This window comes from Ruditapes philippinarum, unplaced genomic scaffold (assembly GCF_026571515.1).
Source record: "Ruditapes philippinarum isolate M1 unplaced genomic scaffold, ASM2657151v2 ctg216_1_1_1_1, whole genome shotgun sequence".
NCBI lineage: Eukaryota > Metazoa > Mollusca > Bivalvia > Venerida > Veneridae > Ruditapes > Ruditapes philippinarum.
In genome coordinates this window covers 321,652-341,669 of record NW_026866999.1, presented here as the reverse complement: position 1 = coordinate 341,669, position 20,018 = coordinate 321,652, and the positions used below count along the sequence as shown (strand labels likewise).

General features: G+C 32.9%; 2 protein-coding genes across 2 annotated transcripts in view; both read left to right on the top strand.

The window, feature by feature from the left end:
• Positions 1 to 20,018, top strand: part of LOC132734443 (uncharacterized) — a 95,775-nt gene that overhangs the window by 41,203 nt on the left and 34,554 nt on the right. The gene's annotated exons all lie outside the window — the stretch shown is intronic.
• The window catches only part of LOC132734453 (usherin-like), a 36,815-nt gene continuing 22,355 nt past the window's right edge, over positions 5,559 to 20,018 (top strand). Inside the window, exons 1-3 of the mRNA XM_060721195.1 lie at positions 5,559 to 5,952; positions 8,646 to 8,801; positions 10,232 to 10,422. Coding sequence (XP_060577178.1) covers positions 5,559 to 5,952; positions 8,646 to 8,801; positions 10,232 to 10,422 — 741 coding nt within the window. The remainder of the gene's footprint in view (positions 5,953 to 8,645; positions 8,802 to 10,231; positions 10,423 to 20,018) is intronic.

Sequence of the window (20,018 nt, the reverse complement as noted above, 5' to 3'; positions counted from 1 at the left end):
CCTGGATGTTTTTGGTGTAAGTTCCCTGAAGCTCAATATGACAATACAATAGTATTTGACATATAAGTCATAAAATTTCTATAAATAAATATCAATGGAATGTTTGTAAACCTTCTCCAAATACATATTTTTAAAGGTATCACACCATTTTTTTTTATTTTTTTTTTATGCCAATGCTAAACAAAGGAGAAGATTTAAAAAAAAACTCAATTCAATAAACATGTGAGCTATTTAGACATTTGTTGTTTTTGCTTTTTTGTTCTTATTTTGTTTTGTTTCTGTAACTTTTTGAGAAAAAAACTGAGTAATATCAAAATGTCAGTGAAGTATGGAGTATACAATGCAACGTAAAAGAGTCATACACCTTTAAAATTGGCCAGCCTATTAATAACTACATGATGCATTGTATATCATATTATGTGTAGTACAGTACTATTATTGCAAACACTGCAAAATAGCTATATTTGCTTTTCATGTATACGTTTATTGTAAATATTGGACTTGTGATAATTCATAAAAAATTGAGAAATACAATTTTGCCTACATAGGAGAATAATGCATAATAGTTCTAGTTGACTATACATATTTGTATTTACTTTACCTTAGTTTCTCAGTTGAATTATTTTTTAAATAATAATTTTGATTGTTTTTTTGTGGATGGAGGGGGATATTCATGGTTTGAGGTTTTTTTTTAACCATTTAGGTGAAGTTAAATCTTGTTTTCTCTCTTGTGTGTGTATTTTTCAGGTCATTTTTGCTGTTTTGTTGTTTTTTTTGTTGCTTTTTTTAAAATGATTTATTTTGTCATTTTTTTTATCTTTCAAGTCATTAAATCTTTTTTTTTAATTCCATTAAAGAATCTTATTTACAATTACCTTTATTTGCATCTCACAACCAACAACTTTTCTTCTCCCAATTAAATAAAAGCCTGTTTTGGCTGTAGTTTTGTTTAAAAAAATATTACTATTACATATACTCAATACCTTATCATATAGAAAAAAAATCTAGAAATTAAATACTAATTTGCCCTATGGCCTTCACCTTCATAAATGAACAAAATTATCTTACTTCATAAACTAAAAACAATGATCATTTCCTTTCTTAATAACATCCAAAATATCATTTATAATTTTAATAATATATGGAATCCACAATAACCACAATGAATGTTAGGGGTTTAGGAAATGCAAGTAAAAGAAAACAAGTCTTTCAATAGCTGAAATCCTTAAGAACGTCAATATATATACTTATTACAAGAAACTCATCTACCTGATAATAAAAGTTCATTTTGGAAATCTGATTGGAAGGGAGAATCTTTTTTCAGTGGTAACAATTCTAACAGTGAAGGTGTTGCAATCCTTCTTAATATAGAAGAAACATATGAAGTTATCAGCTTTAAAGAAATTGTAAAAGGACATCTTGTAGCATTAGAACTTAACTATAAAGATCAGGATATAACAATTATAAACATATATGGACCGAATAAAGATGATGAAGCTTTTTTCAAACTTCTTAAAAACTATATTCTTGAAAATAATGATAAAAATTTCATAATTGGGGGCGATTTTAATAGAGTTCTTGATCCTACAAAGGATAAAAGAAATGGTCTTTTTGGTTCGCACCATAAATCAAGAAAAAAACTTAAAGATATTTGATGATAGAATGTTGCCTTATTGATATATGGAGAAAACTAAATGAAAACTCACATCAATATACATGGCGGTCAAATGCCACGCCAAAAATATACTGCAGACTTGATTATTTTATTGTGTCTGAGTATTTCACTAATTTAATATCTCAATGTAATATCAAACCAGGCTTTAAAACTGACCACTCGTGCGTTACCTTAAATATTAAACTTGAAAATTGTAATAGGGGACCAGGATATTTTAAACTTAATAACAGTATTCTCTTAGACAATGATTTTAAATTGATGTTAAATGAAAATATAAATGAGGCAGTAATGATAAATTCAGAAGCATCACCAGATATTCTGTGGGAACTTATCAAAGGAACAATAAGAAATACTGCAATAAAATATTCTACACATAAAAGAAAAAATGAGAACCAGTTAGAAAACACTATAATTAAAGAATTAGCTGATCTAAATAGGGCACATCAAACATTGGATAAAATTAGTAATAACAAGATATGTTTGTAAAACATGTATGCCCCCTATCAGCAGCCAATTAGTCATGTGATAAGGTTATTATGCATGACTTCTGACCCAGTGATCAAACAATTAATAAGGGTTATCAAGTATCTACTGGTCATTACCTTAACCTTTGACCCCTTGACCCAAAACTCAATAGGGGTCATCTGCTGGTCACGACCAATCATCATACAAAGTTTGAAGTTCCTAGGCCTAAGCGCTTTTAGTTAATTGATCAGAAACCGTTTTTAACATACAAGGTCAATATGACCTTGACCTTTGACCCAAAAATCAATAGGGGTCATCTGCCGCTCATGACCAATCACCATGCCAAGTTTGAAGTTCCTAGGCCAAAGGGTTCTTTAGTTATTGATCAGAAACCATTTTTACTTACAATGTCAATGTGACCTTGACCTTTGACCCCTTGATCCCAAAATCAATAGGGGTAATCTGCTGGTCATAACAAACCACCATACCAAGTTTGAAGTTCCTAGGCCTAAGCGTTCTTAAGTTATTGATCAGAAACCGTTTTTACTTACAAGGTCAATGTGACCTTGACCTTTGACCCCTTGACCCAAAACTCAATAGGGGTCATCTGCTGGTCACGACCAATCATCATACAAAGTTTGAAGTTCCTAGGCCTAAGCGTTTTTAGTTAATTGATCGGAAAATGTTTTTACCTACAAGGTCAATGTGACCTTGACCCCTTGACCCCAAAATCAATAGGTCATCTGCTGGTCATGACCAATCACCATACCAAGTTTGAGTTCCTAGGCCTAAGGATTCTTAAGTTATTGATTGGAAAGCATTTTTACCTACAAGGTCAATGTGACCTTGCCCTTTGACCCCTTAACCCCAATATCAATAGGGGTCATCTGCTGGTCATGACCAATCACCATACCAAGTTTGAAGTTCCTAGGCCTAAGGGTTCTTTAGTTATTGATCGGAAACTGTTTTTACCTAAAAGGTCAATGTGACCTTGACCTTTGACCCCTTGATCCCAAAATCAATAGGGGTCATTTACTGACCATGACCAATCACCATATCAAGTTTGAAGTCCCTAGGCCTAAGGGTTCTTTCGTTATTGATCGGAAACCGTTTTTCCCTACAAGGTCAATGTGACCTTGACCTTTGACCCTTTAACCCCATAATCAATAGGGGTCATCTGCTGGTCATAACCAATCACCATACCAAGTTTGAAGTTCCTAGGCCTAAGGGTTCTTTTGTTATTGATCAGAAACCGTTTTTACCCAAGAGGTCAATGTGACCTTGAACTTTGACCCCTTGACCCCAAAATCAATAGGGGTCATCTACTGATCATGACCAATCACCACACCAAGTTTGAAGTTCCTAGGCCTTAAAGTTCTTTAGTTATTGATCGGAAACCGTTTTTGCTTACAAGGTCAATGTGACCTTGACCTTTGACCCCTTGACCCCAAGATCAATAGGGGTCATCTACTGATCATGACCAATCACCATACCAAGTTTGAAGTTCCTAGGCCTTAAGGTTCTTTAGTTATTGATCGGAAACCGTTTTTACTTACAAGGTCAATGTGACCTTGACCTTTGACCCCTTGACCCCAAAATCAATAGGGGTCATCTACTGATCATGACCAATCACCATACCAAGTGTGAAGTTCCTAGGCCTTAAGGTTCTTTAGTTATTGATCGGAAACCGTTTTTGCTTACAAGGTCAATGTGACCTTGACCTTTGACCCCTTGACCCCAAAATCAATAGGTGTCATCTACTGATCATGACCAATCACCATACCAAGTTTGAAGTTCCTAGGCCTTAAGGTTCTTTAGTTATTGATCGGAAACCGTTTTTGCTTACAAGGTCAATGTGACCTTGACCTTTGACCCCTTGACCCCAAAATCAATAGGGGTCATCTACTGGTCATGACCAATCACCATACCAAGTTTGAAGTTCCTAGGCCTAAGGGTTCTTTAGTTATCACTCGGAAACCATTTGGTCTACGGACCGACGGACCGACGGACCGACAAGTGTAAAGCAATATACCCCCTTTTCTTCGAAATGGGGGCATAATAATAATTATAATACCGATAATAAGGACGAAAAAGATCTACTAGAAAGAATATCCATAAAACAAAATGAATTAGAAAATTTATATGAAAAGAAAATAAATGGTTCATTAATAAGATCAAAAGCTATCCATGTTGAAGGAAATGAAAAGAACTCAAAATATTTTGTTAATTTAGAAAAGAGACATGCTGAGAAAAAAAGTATTAAGAAACTAGTTATAAATGGTAAAGAAATTTTTGATATTGAACAGATTTTACAAGAAGAAGTGAAATATTATAAATTATTGTACACTAAAGTTCCACAGAAAGAAACAGATATTCCTTTTTTTTTTTTTGATGATAATACAAATAAATTATCAAATGAAGAACAAGAAATGTGTGAAGGTTTTTTAAGTGAAAATGAATGTAAAACTTCTCATTTTGAAATGAAAAATAACAAATCACCTGGCTCTGATGGACTTACTACAGAATTTTATAAGATATTTTGGAATAAAATAAAAACATATTTTGTGAACTGTATTAATTATGCCTACAGAAAAGGTGAACTATCAGAAATTCAAAAACAAAGTATAATAACCTTAATACCTAAGGAAGGTAAAGACCAAACTTCACTTTCAAATTGGCGACCTATAAGTCTTTTAAATATTGACTATAAAATTGCTAAAAAAGCAATTACTATTCGAATAAAGAAAGTATTAGATAAAATAATTAGTAATGAGCAAACGGGTTTTATGAAAGGACGCTATATAGGAGAAAATGTACGACTAATATTTGAAATAATAGAACATATTGAAAAAAAAACAAGTCTGGTCTTCTTTTCTTCTCTGATTATCAAAAAGCATTTGATAGCTTAAATCATGATTTTATTGTTCAATGTCTTCACTATTTTCAGTTTGGTGAATCTCTTATTTCATGGGTTAAACTCTTCTATAACAAAATTAATAGTGTAATTATAAATAATGGTCACATGTCAGAAAGTTTTCATATTCAACAGGGAGTAAGACAAGGATGTCCCCTTTCTTCTTCCATTTTCATCATATGTATTCAACTTTTAACAAACAGGATTGCAAAAGATAACGATATTCAGGGATTTCTAATAAATAATAAAGAAATAAAACAGACATTATTTGCTGATGATGCAACATATATAAATAATGGACAAAAATATTCTTTTGAAAAACTCATTAAAGTCATTAATGAATTTGGAAATATATCTGGTCTCAAACTAAATACATCGAAATCAGTTGTATTGAAGGTTGGAGCCCTCAAAACAATAAATTTAGAATATGCAGAAAATATGAATTTAACTTGGACATCAAAACATGCGAAAACACTTGGCATAACTTTCTACACAGACTCCAAAATGAATATGCTTAGCTTAGAACCAAAACTACAAGAATTTAAAACATGCTTAAAACAGTGGCAACACCGTAAACTAACATTGATGGGCAAAGTCACAGTAATTAAAACATTTGCGTTACCAAAACTAATTTATCCATTTACAGTTCTTGAAAACCCACCTGACCATACTATTAAAGAATTAACAACAGCAATTTTTAACTTCTTATGGGATGGTAAAACAGATAAAATTAAGCGTAAAACTATTATAAACAACTATGATGCAGGAGGATTAAAATTAACAGATATAAAATCATTTTTAACTTCAATTAAAGCTTGCTGGGTAAAGAGATTGATTTTAAATGAAAGCAACGGACACTGGGAAGCCTTCTTTGAGAATATATTAAAACCATTTGGTGGTAATTTATTTTTGAATGTAATCTTAGTTCTCACGATGTTTCAAGAATCTGTAAAACAAATACATTTCTAAGAGATATCTTAATTTCATGGTTTTCTATAGTAAACTCCTCTAATATAAATGGAAATGAAATTAGAAAGCATATTTAATGGAACAATACTCAGATAAAATTACATCAAAATACAATTTACTGGAAAAAATGGCATGAAAAAGGTATAAATTATATAGACCAACTCTTTGATTTTCGCACAAAAGCCTTTTACAAATTTGAAATAGCAAAACAACTTCTAAATCTTGATACACAAGATTATTTAAAATATCATCAATTAATCTCAGCTATCCCAAAGTGCCTTAAAGAAAATATTTCAATGCATTTTCTCTATAGGAATAAAGAAGATGTTCTAATAGAAAAACTAAAAAAAACAAAGTCACCAAATCAGCTGTTGTATAAATTTCAAATGCATCCATAAAATGGGAAAACATATTTAATGACAATGAAATAGATTGGAAACCAATATTTAATATACCTTTTAAGTCTACAATCGACACCAATCTTCGTAGTTTTCAATACAAATTTTTAATGCGTTTAGTCCCAACAAATAAATATCTTTTTAAATGCAAATTATCATCTAGCAATTTTGTGTGATTTTTGTTCAATGGAGATAGAATCTATTGAACATCTAATATGGGAATGTCAGTTAACACAAGTTTTCTGGAACAAAATTCAAACATTTTTATTCTCTAAAGGTTATGAAATACCTCTAAACTTAAGACAGGTGTGTTTCGGTATATTAGGTAAACATAACACGGTAAATTTTATCATAATTCTGTGTAAATATTTCATATTTAAAATGAAATATAGCAAAAATATACCCACTTTTGAAAAATTTATGTCATTTGTCTCTTACAGGATTAGAATTGAAAAAGAAATATCATTAATACAAGACAATCTACAAAATTTTGGAGAAAAATGGTCAAATTTCAATGGACCCCAAAACCACACAATTTAGACATATAATTTATGCATATACAAATAGAAAAGGAAACGATCTTCAATTCTTATCTCCGTTTAGTCCATTCCTTATATTTTCTCAATTTATTTATTTTTTTTTTTTTTTAAATATATTTTTTTACTAAGTATTAGCTTTGTAAAATATCATTATGAATGTATTTTTTTTTCAACTATCTTTTAATAGGGACATAACTAATCTTTATCTTTTCTCTCTCTTTTTTTCCTACTCATTCTTCATCTATCTTTCCTTTCTTTATACACTTTCTTTTCTCTCTTTCTTACTTACTATGCACTTTATAGGACTATCAGTTTTTCTTAGCACTCATTTTCTTCTGTCAAAATCTTTTATAAAAAGATCTTAACATACAAATATACTTGTCATAATCTGATAACATTGAATTGACATTTTATTTTATGTATTCATTACATGTACTATGATTTGAATGTTTGTATATTTTGATTGAAAAATACAAGAGAAAAAAAAGGTTGTACAAGAACTATTTCCTTGTTCCGTTCACGTTTCTTTTGGCCTCAGTTAGAACGGTATATCGAACACAGGGTTAGAAACTGTCCCAGATGTATCCGGAGAGTCATTGGATAAAACGACTGCAAAGTTAAATCCTATTCAGTCGAGTTATCCAATGGAAATTGTCTGTATGGATTTCTTTCTCTGGAGATGTCTCGGGGTGGTTATGAAAACATCTTGATCATTACTGATCACTTTACTCGTTTTGTTCATGCTATCCCTGCCAAAAACCAAACTGCACATACTACCGCTTAACTTCTCTTTGAAAATTTTGTTTATCACTCTGGTTTTCCTAGTCGGTTCAATAGTGATCAAGGACGACATTTTGAAAGCGAAGTTGTCCGGGAGTTGTGCAAGTTGGCCAATATTGGCAAGACCAGGACAACTCCGTATCATCCATAGGGAAATGGGATGCCTGAGCGCTTTAACGAAACCCTCTTGAATATGTTTGGGACCCTGGAAGATGACAAGAAGGTCAATTGGAAGTCTCATGTTCCGCTCTTGTCCATGCTTATAACTCTACTTCCCATTCTTCTACTGGTTATTCTCCCCACTTTCTCATGTTTGGTCGCCACCCAAGGCTTACCAACGATGCGTTTCTTGGCATCGAACCAGACTAATCTCATGTCAAGGGCCATTCTTATGTCTCCGGTCTCCAAAACAGACTAAAATTTGCATATTATGTTGCACACCGAGAGGCCAAGAAACAAGGCAAGAAACATAAAAGGTACTATGACCTCCGTGTGAAAAAAGCGGAATTGAAGCCCGGGGGTCGAGAACTGGTCCGAAATGTAGGTGTTCGGGGAAAATTCAAACTTGCCGATAGATAGGAAAAGGATGTCTACACCATTCTCAGCCAGCCCACCTCTGGAATTCCCATCTATGAGGTGAAGAAGGAAACAGTCAGGAAATGTCCAGGGTTTTGCATAGGAACCTTTTACTTCCCTTTATGGGGATGCCTTTATGCAAAAATACAAGCCCGCTTCCTCTGACTTACATTCGGATCAGAACTCGTTATCCAATCCCTCCTCTGATGTTTTCATTACAGCTCTGTTAGATTCCAATTCCTCTCTTACATCAAGTCCATCAAATGTTTCGCATAGCAATTCTTTCACAATACATGATTCTAACAATTGTATGTCAATTTCTTTTACAGGAACATCAAACAGCAAACAAGGTGTCACATCAACAACACAAACTTCTTATTCTGTTGCAGATAAACCATCTCATTCTGTTACAGGTTCAAAATATGTCATTCCTGCACCGAGAAATCAATCTAAGGACTACAACAACAATTTACAGAGACAGAGACGTACAAGAAAAAACACGGATGGATGCTTAATGATAACTGGAAATTAGATTAATGCTTTTTCTTTTCTTTATAGTCAAGGTGTGTTTCAACTTTGAAGTTGTTCGGTACCTGAGGTGTTTCGTTTCATGTTTTATACCATGTACCATATATTTTACTTTGGTAATTTATAGTTTTTACAGTACTTTAAAAATAAAGGATTTATTGTTGAGAGTGCACCTCTTCAATGAATTCACAGTTCTACTGATAAATTAAAATTTTGTTTCCCCTTGACATATGTTTTTCGCGATTCGCGCCATACGGTATTTTTGTGGAACATGCTTGAGTTTAAGGTATTTTGCCGAAGGTATTATATTTTTACTCACACGTTGTAATTGTCTTCAGTATTTAGATTTAGTTATGTAGTACCTAGTAGTTTAGTTACTTTCTGGTCTAAGCTTACTACTTGCAATGTCTGATTGATTCAAGCTCTTCCTCTTTATCATTTTTGAATGTCGGGGTGACATTCCCCAAAGAGGGAAAGTATGTCATGTGGTCGATATTCGTGTTTTGTTATTTGTTCCGAATATCGTTTTTTATGTATCATTGTGTCCTTGTATTTGTATATATATCTCGTGTATTTGTCTGTTATCTATGTTTCTCTGCAGTCCGATATACAATCCATTATCCCATATCATTCCTATATCATTCAATTTCATCATCTTTTCATTATAACAACTAATTTCTTATATTTCATTTTGACACAATTTGCATGCCGGGCCTCCGTTTTTACAAATTTCCCGGAAAAACACCTCACGCATGCGCACTTTGATATTAATATTTCTAAGGTTTGCGCCATTGTTTAGTAATAGAAAGAGCATTGAAACAGGAGGCTATCTGATTTATACGAGGGGGCGTAGCCCCCGAGTATTAATTAGATTGCCAAGTGTTTTGATGTTCATTCTCTTTTGTATCATAGTCAAACATAAAAACACATTCCCTGTTGTCACAATATGAAACCCCGGAGAAAAGTAACCAATGAACGAGCATCTAAATATGATATTTCTGTCGCTTTACCTTTCTCTGCCGTCACAATAAGTTAACCCCAGCAAAAATGAGCCAATCAATGGGCATACTCTGGAGTGCGGGTAACTAATACCTGCACTCCAGTTTTCGCACGATGCATGTATATGTATACGATTAAACTAGGACATATTTTCAACAGAAAGGTCCCCAAACTATGATACAATCTTATTTATTTAATTATCAAGGCGTGTGTATTTCCATTGATCGTTTTTGTATTTCGGAACTGTATTTAGGCACTTTGATATAAATATTTCTCTTGGTTTTCTACTGGGGTAGAACCGGTCTCCGTCAGGGTTGTATACTTTCGCCTGTGCTTTTTAACTTATAGATCAATTATTTGATTACATATTTGAAATCATTCAATGTAGGAGTTGATATTGATAGTGAACAATATTGTATTTTATTATATGCTGACGACATTGTGTTGCTTGATGAGAACTCAAATGATTTACAGTATCTGTTGAATGCTCTAAATGACTGGTGCTCTGTAAATGATATGACTAATCATTGTGAAAAAAGCAAAGTTGAAAAAGTTGTGTCCCTTGTTTTCTCGTCTACGGTAAGTATCTTCCCCATTACCCCTAGTTTTTATTTCTTTGATTACCCCACCCCCACTTTCCCCGGTCTCCTGTCCCCTTCTCCTTTGACTTTGTGGGCGAATATTCAATCATTTATTTGTTTTCTTTGAATTCCTTATCAGTTACAAATTATTCATCATTTAGTGATTAACCTGTCCGTGCTCTGTCTTTGCATTGTCCTGTTTTTGTTTGGGGTCCGCCTGGGCTCCTTGCCACTGGTTCTTGTTGCTGGGTCATATGGGGGTTAAGTTCATTGAACGCCGCCTTTCCTTGTTGATCTTGTTTATCATATTTTGTACATTTTCGACATGTCGCAATTACTAGATGTAATACAATTTTTACTTGTGGCAACGATGTATTTGAAATTGTGGATATATATAAATATTTAGGTCTTATTTTAACTGAACACTTAGACTTTAATATAACTGCTAAACATGTAACTCAAAGTGCAGGAAGAGCCCTGGATCTTGTTAAAGTGAAATGCAAATGAATAGGAGGCGTTCCATACGCTGTCTACAACAAACTTTATGATTCCATTGTGTGGTCTGTGATAAGCTACGGTGCAGCGGTTTTGGGTGACCGGTCTTTCCCATGTGTCAATGCCGTCCATAATAAAGCCTTGAGGTTCTTTTGGGGTGTTGGTAAATATACACCTAACGCGGCACTTGCAGGTGAGATGGCCTGGCAACCACCAGTTGTTCGCCAATGGAAATCTATATTTAGGGCCCGTTTAAGTAATACAAACTCGTCCAGGCTGAATATCAGAATTGCTCTTTGGGCTCAAGGTAAAGCAAACAATAATTGTAAAACTTGGTATTTTCGTGTTAAGTCAAAATAGTTTGAATGTAGACTCAGCCATTTTATTAACATTTCTAACTATGTATCAAAACATGCTATTGTTGATAGTGCTATATCTTTTTTGATGGATAAATATGTATATGACTGGAAACAGCTTATCAATAGATATGTAGGTAGTTCAGGTAGAGGAAGAAATAAACTAAGAACATACTGTACTTTTAAGAAAGATTATAGTGTTGAGAATTATTGCATCATGATTATGCCGCCTTTATACAGACCTGCATTCTGTAAATTTCGCTGTGGTGTTGCTCCCATTAGACTGGAAACTGGAAGATATGAAAACTTAAGTGAACAAAACCGTACTTGTCAATTTCATGTAAATAACTTTGAATCAGAATCTAATGTTATCTAACAGTGCTCACTTTATGATGATTACAGATAAAACTTATTTCATAGGGCGGCAGCCGTCGATCCATAATTTTATAACAAGTCAGATAATGATAAACTTGTGTTTCTTTTTACAAATACGTCTTTATTTTGAATATGTGCCAACACCTGTTTCGATATTCTTGATAGACGTAAATCTTATCTTTGTAAATAATATTATAATAGATGCTTATCATTTCACTTCTTTCATTATTGTTTTTATTTGTTTAATGACATAAGTGCTCCTCTTTTAACTACAAAGTCGTACTGTTTTATTCTCACCTTTGTTTTACATGCGATTAGAGCCTCTGTTTCTTAGTTTTGAGCGGCGTCGTCTCTTATGGAATGCTTTTTATTTTGGCCTATGGAAGGAGCTGTTATTATCAGCAGTTGATGTCATGTTGTGTTAATTAGTTTTATTTTGATTCGTAAAAATCAAGGAAACAAATATGTTGTTATATTTGTATTTAATAACTTCATGTAAAAAGCATGTGCATTGTGATAGTATTTTCACGAAATTGCAGGCTCAGTTTAACAGCTTGTCCCGTAGCTTTATTGGCAATACTAAAACCCTGAATTCGAATATCATTGTGGTCTACATTGATGTCGTATTCTTTTCATTCATTTATATATTTTCAAAATTTTCCTACAAGAAGAACGTTCACCTGCAAATGAGTATTAGGATAGGAATGGAACTGTTGTAAACGATTATCGTATATATTTTATCCATATCACGTTAATTTATATTGCACAGAATGATTGTTTACAAAGTGTACCAGTATCCGGATGTTGAAAGATATCCGATTTTCTGCATTTACTGCTGTCACATGACCATCTAACTTTTTAAGAATACTTACTACCATTATTTTACATGGCTTGATAAAACTGAGCCTGCAACATTTCACAATTTTGCTGTTTAGGGTGTTCTTGGGGGTTTAGGTTTTCTTTTAAGGGGAAGTAACTCATGATCACTAAATCATTTGTTCTTTTCTGTCTAACTTAGGTATTACTTAATATTTTTGTTGTATAAAATTTACCAGTTGTAAGGTCATCAAAAGCATAGAGACCCTAAGGAGTGAATATTGATTGATTTTTATTTTACTGGCTCATAGACTGGACTTTTCTAGTTTGTTCAGTTAGTACATACATATAGGTATTCTGCTACAGGAATCTTTTAATCACTAATAATGTGAAAGTTATTATTATTTTCTATGTGTTTGTATATAAATTGTTAATAAAATAATCCTTGGTAAAAATGAAAGGTAAAAAATTAAAGCTATGCATATAGGTGCTCATGTCCATATATTAAACAGAGAAAGGATAACATCCTGAAGTTATCAATTTTAAACACTTGATATATATGCAGTTAGATATTTAGTAAAGTGTTATGGAATGTTAAAAGAGGGACAGTATTTGTTACTGTAAGAGATATGCATTTATTGTTTAGACACTCACACAACTTAATCTTTGTTATATGATATAGACTACAGTTTGTATTTGAGATTTTTCTTTTACTTTTATACTATACATTATAGTTTTTTTTCCACAAGATTATGAATTCCATCCAAGTACCAATGTTAATAGGATGTTATATTTATTTTTAATGGAAACTGGGAATTATTAATGTAATGAGCATATATGTGTATCTTAGTATATAGATATAATGTATATTTCTGTATTTAAAGACTAACAGCAGATGGATGAGACTTGCATTTAAATTTATAAATGATAATACATGTATTGATTAGTCTATAGGTTATAGGTGTTTATACCCAGTGTTAACTGGCTAAAAATAGTAGCTATAATAGAGTTTATACATTATAGTTTTCTTTCTACTAGTTTTTGTAATCCATCCATTAGTAACCAATGTTAATGTTAATGTTAGGATTTCATATTTATGTAAAAGAAACTGGGAATTATTAATGTTATGTGCATACATGTATATCCTAGTATATTGATATGATGAGACTTATAATATTTCTGTATTTAAAGAGTTACAGTTATGACATTATTATTAAAGAGATGAGACTTTAATTTAAAGTTATAAATGATAATACATGTATTGGTTGAAGATGTCCTTAAACTTGGATCAAGCAATATAATTAATAAAGTCTCAAAAATTCATATTCTAAATAGTTATTCTAATTTTTTTTCTAACATGTGCATAGTTTGAAAAGGACAGCTTCTGTCTTATCTATTTGTAATGGAGGGACACCGTTCTCAACCTCTGGGTCTCCAGAGTCAACCCAACAACAGACTTTTCATAGAGTAGATTGTTACTTGCCCTTGAATAATTGTGTGCACTAAATTTTATAGTGGGTGATTTGTGCCACATGAAAACCAACAAAGTACAAAAAGTAACCGGGCGCCAGATGAAAACATGAAAATACAATCTAACAAAGCGGTTCGTTTTTGCATTTTCATGTTTTGCCCGGTGCCCCTGATGCAAAATACATTTCAGCCTTCATAATATTTTCTATCACAGAAAAAAGAGGTTAGTGTTTTATCTGTACAAAAAAAAAGATATTGTACATGTATTAGAACAGTTATGTTCACTTTCAAATTGACCTGTTATAAATAATAGCACAACCAATAACTGTCTAAGCCCTTTTTAGTAAAGATAATTATACAATATATAAATAGTTATTTTGATTAAGTCTATGAGTATGTAAGGTTTTTATTTCTTATTTGTTTAATTAAGAATTAATCTACTTGTTAATTTAAAAATCTAAAAGTATCTGTCACGGTTTAGAACTGTTCACTACTTAGGGAAGAAAATGTGTAAGCGGCAAGATAGCTCAATCACTACAGCCGCGGTACATTATTCTGTGGGTCACAGGTTCGAGTTCTGGTCAAGCTGAAATTTTTTCACATCCTGTGACTGCATATAACCCTGAGTTTAATTCACTATGCTCTGTAAATCAGAAATTTAAGGACACAAATCAATATAGTGGGAAATATGTTGTGGTTTATAACTGTTTCATTATTAAAGAGAAAAAGTGTTGCCGGCCTGATAGCTCAGTTGGTCTTCTGACAGTCATGGGTTCGAGTCATGGACAGGCAGTTTCAGTGAGGGTTTAGAAAGGGTTTTTCAACTGACACATGTTTGATTCATGTTACATATTGTATTAAATTTGAAATGGACAAAGGCAGTATTGCATGATACTTTCAGATCTACAAAAGGCATTTGATACAATTGATCACACTATACTGCACATGAAGAAGTTTTTCTTCTTCTTCTTTATGTAAATTCAAGCATCTGCCATAGGTAATGACATTCTTACATGGTACACGTCTTATCTCTGATAGACAGCAGCTGGTGGATGTGGCTGGTACTCATTCTACTACTATTCCGAGTACCTATGGTGTCCCCCTGAGGGTCATTTTAGGTCCTCTTTTATGTCTAATATATGTCAATGACATGTCTGCAACCCTAAGCAATAAGCTTTTATTATATGCTGATGACTCAGGTATCCTTGTATCTCGTAAAATAAATCTGAAGAAATTCTCTGTTATGGCATGAGTCTTATAAGACTGGTTAATTGAATATGAATTGTCCTTGTATCTTAACGAGACAGAGTCTATTCTTTTGGGTTCAATTTTCAACTTAAACAGGGTCCTAGCCTCCAGGTCACATGTAATGGTACTGCTGTAAAGAACACATCTTTTGTTAAGTATTTAGGTGCAAAACTTGATCAAATTTTTCTGGCGTCGCCTTTGATGCTTTGCATGAATGCTTTTCTTGTCATGTCAATTGTAATTATTATAAAATGCTATATATATTTATGTTCTTTATACATTTGTAGTCTCCTGTAATTCTGTATTGAATGGCTATATACATGTTCTTATGATACGTTTTATGTTGTATTATATTGTACCATGTATATAGATGAGATTTTAATAAATAAACTAAACTAAACAGGTTCCCGCTCGAGCCTAAAATAATGCACGGATGAACACCTTAGGTTTTCCTGCAACCGTAAAGCTGAAAAGTCGCTCAACTGTGTCGGTGAGAAGTAAAACCTCCCACACACAAAAAATATATTTTTTATATACATGCATGCCTTACACTTACACATACAAAAAAAAAACAAACAAACAAAAAAAACATGGTAATAGAAAATACTTTATTCAGAAATGAGACATGATATGTCCATCATCTTACAAAGCTAAATATATTAAAACACAAAATATTGTAATATCTAAATTTCACAATAAAATATCATCACAATGGCAGTCAAACAGTATATAAACAGTAAATAACAATTGTAATCATGAATTTAATCTAATCTGCAATCACCTGGAAAAAATATATATCTAACTGATTTTAGTTCACAAATCATGTTTTTAACTTTAACAGGGGAGAATTTCTGGTGACTTAAGAAAAAAATAATAAAGAAATACAATTTCAACAATTACATAATACGATATATGCAAGATCCACCAATGCTTGTACATGCACATGTATATATCTCTATATATTTTACATAATTCGGTTCAAATATTGTGTTCTTAGTTCAAAACTTTTTAAGACATACAATGATAACTTCTGAATAACTACTTTGTTATCATTGTTTAAAAGCTCAGTAAATTTTAATACATTAGCATTTCTCCAAAAATATATCGTTTGCGTAAATCAAAATACAAAGGACACCCTAGTAAAAAATGAAATTCATCCTCTAATGTTTTACAGTTTAAACATTTACGGTCTGAATATGGACTTTTTAAAGGTTTGTGCCACCTGCCTGTTTCTATTTCTAATCTATGCGCCGAAACCCTAAGCCTTGATAATGCAATTCTTAATTTGGTGTTTTTGATAATATTCAAATATTATTTATTGAACTAATATTTTCTCTGATCACGAACCCACTCCACGTAACGAGCTTACTTAGAAGTTTTTTCCGTGTATAAGACTTTTGATGTTAGATAGATTTGATTCACTTTATGTCAATGATAAATTCCCTTCATATGGTCTGTGTTGGATTAAAACAGAGCTTTAGTGAATGTAAAAGTTAAATGTGTATATGAAGAAGCTATTTGTTTGTTTTGAAAAGCGTGAAATCTAAAGATATTTCACATTGAATCCCTTTATAGGCACATAAGGTCTCAGAAACAAATAAATTTTTCACTTTGCATAAATGCAAATATAAGTTTTTGTATCATTTGAATAATGGTTTTAAGTCATGTTAAATTCTAATCATTTGCAGAAAGTAGCGCTGAATGTGGCATTATTTGTCAAAGAATTGGCAAAATGTAAGTAGTATTTTGACTTCCACACAAATGACTTAATCATTTTATATGTACTTACTGCCAAGTTAAAGTTATGGGCCGATAAGTATCTTTTCTGGAAACTTCAACAAGTTATCAAAATAAAAAGCTTTTGGAAAATAAGAATAAAAACTTTTTTGGAGCATAAAGGGCCTTTAATAAAACGCGTACACAGGTGAAATATAGTTTAATACATGTATGTTGGACACGAAAAATAAACATATTTTCTATTCATTTCATTCTTTGGAAACCGTATAAAGTGTGATTATTTTCTGTACCTGTCTAGATTAATGAATGACAAGATGTATAATTTCTTCAGATTTATCGTCACAGTGTTGAGATACGCAAAAGGATATTCCGTTAACCCACTTAAGATTATATTCGTTTATATTCCGTGTGGGTATTTTCTAACATGATTCATATCACGTGGGATATATGTTAAGTTCGTAGACTATGGTTATTATAGTTCTCGTATTCAGAAAAATCCGTAGGTTTATGCTACAATCCACGCGCAACACTTCTATACGTGTTCCTACACATATGGCGATATCCACTCCCCTGTAAATCGTCGAATACCCACGGTTGATTACCATGTAACTTAACATGTAATGGCTGATAAATGTAAATGGTTCGGCCGTGGGTAGCCAACGATGTCCTCTGTACTAACAACAAAGTAAGATCAGGTCAAGTAGAGTGCCCAAGGAGTCGAAATTAATTGATAATAAATTTCACGATTTGATCTCCTTACTGCTTGTTCACTTTCTGTAACTAAAGATAGAACAATAAAAATAGAACTTTGCTTAATTCTTCATAAACACTACTGTTATGACACTTTAAAATGTACACATTCGCGTTTTTGTTTAGTTAGTTTTTTGATAAAGATGCTCCTGGATGACGAATCTCATTTGAATTTTATTTTCATTGAATATTTGGTAAAATTAACTGGATCAGTAGAAAATCTTAGTAAACGGTAAAAAATGCCAAAAATTGAAGTATATACTGAATTTTTCGTAAACGCTGATATCATTTCTTTTTCCTCGGTAGACAATCATGTTTTTGTTCAATGCATAATTTGTCAAATTCACTTAATAGTAGAACATATTTGCAAATGTCGACTAAGGAATGTCAACCGCCTTAGTTCCGCACCTTTTCTCCATCAATGTTGAAATAGTTGAACTGACATTTTTACTAACCTTTTAGTGTCCTGGAAAATGAAATAAATAACCAATAATTGGGTATTAGTCCCAACTCTCGGGCAATCGGTTCCATCGGGAACACCCAAAGCTTGGTCCCATTGGAACCGATCACCCTCGGGTTATGATTTCCCTGTCCTCTATCCAACCCAATGATTCTATATTCTTATTAGGAGCTTTCTTATAATTCACAGTAACGAAGCTGTATGCCTACCTTAAGTGTTTCTTTTCCTGATTTGTTCTTACTTGTTCGAGATAGTAACTCATGCTTGAATGTAAAGTATATCATGTATGACATTATTTATCTCCTATCAAGAACAAAGTACTGTAAGATAGACAAGTGTATGTGACATTCGTTTCCTCTTATCCAATAAAAAATTCTGTTTTATTTTTTTCCCGCCAATTATTTTCTATTTTACTTCTTTCTAAAGCCGATGCTTGGGCACTTTCCAGTTCCGTCCGTGAACAGGCTAAGTCAAACAGAGCCTGCAACATGTTTAGGTTTTGGGCGTTCCTTTTTTATCTTAATTATTCTTAATCGATTTCGTTCTTAATAATCTTACTAATTTTTGATGGATTCTTTAACCTTTTACTTGCTGGTTTTTTTTCATCATACCTTCGCTGTCATCCTACATAACCCGTTTTTCTGGATAGTTAACCAGTAATTATCAAATTTTCCGTAATTGAGCGACATTTGACCAATGGTAAGAGACAAATGTCCATTAAACTGTATGACCAATATCAATCGTCACGGAGAGAAATTACGTCTTACCCGAGGACCGAACAAGCCACCCCTTGATTTACTTATCTATGGTGGCTGATTTGTGCCATTTGTGTTTTCTCCCCGCGACCTCGCCAAGCGAAAAGTCGAGAATTAAGTTAAAACGGCGGGGTTGCGGGATGAAAACTCGCTAATAAGCGGAGGCGCGGGGCAAAGTTTAAGAAATAAAGACCCCGCCGTTTTATTTCTTTAATCTAACTTCGAGCTCCCGCGGGGTGAAATTTTATTTATTAAACTTCGCCCCGCGCCCTCGCTAATTAGCGTGTTTTCGCTGCGGGCCCACGACATTTTAACATGTCAATGATCGACTTTTCGCTTGGCGGGGCCGCGGGACGAAAACACGCTTATAAGTTTTATTTATTTAATATCGCCCCGCGACAACACTAATTAGCGTGTTTTCGTCCCGCAACCCCGCCAAGCGAAAAGTCGATAATTAACTAAACGATCCTAAATCTCGCCCCGCGCCTCCGCGGAGCGAAGTTTTATTTATTAAACTTCGTCCCGCGCCCTCTCTAATAAGCGTGTTTTCGCTGTGCGCCCCCGCCATTTTAACTCTTAATATGATAAATATATATCATCATCATCATCATCATCATCATCATCATCATTATTATTATTATTATTATTATTATTATTACAGATTTTGCATTATTTATCACCTTATTTCTACTGCGTGACTAACGTTGTCAGGACCTTTTGTGTATGTTTGGTCATTTTCGTAGATCTTTTCAACTTGAAAATCTTTTCTTTGTTCCCTTGGCAATATTTACTTTTAATATTTTAAAACTAGCATGAATCTTGAGGCATACTGCTTTAAGGACATAGAAACAACCTGTTATCAAATGCTTCCTTAACTTTTCAATAATTTACTGGCACTTTAATTGAACTTCAAAAGTAGAAAATACGTCATGGAGCAGATCATACATGACAATAGAGAGCTGCCCTTGAAATTTAATCGAAAAATAAGCGTCTTATATTACATTACCAAGGCTTTAATACCCGTCCTTTTACCAACTAATTTTACTGTTACTGATTGTTGTATTAACTTAAAAGTTATAACATTCATTAAAATTCAAGTCCGTGCTCAAAAATGATCACATTTCAGTCAATC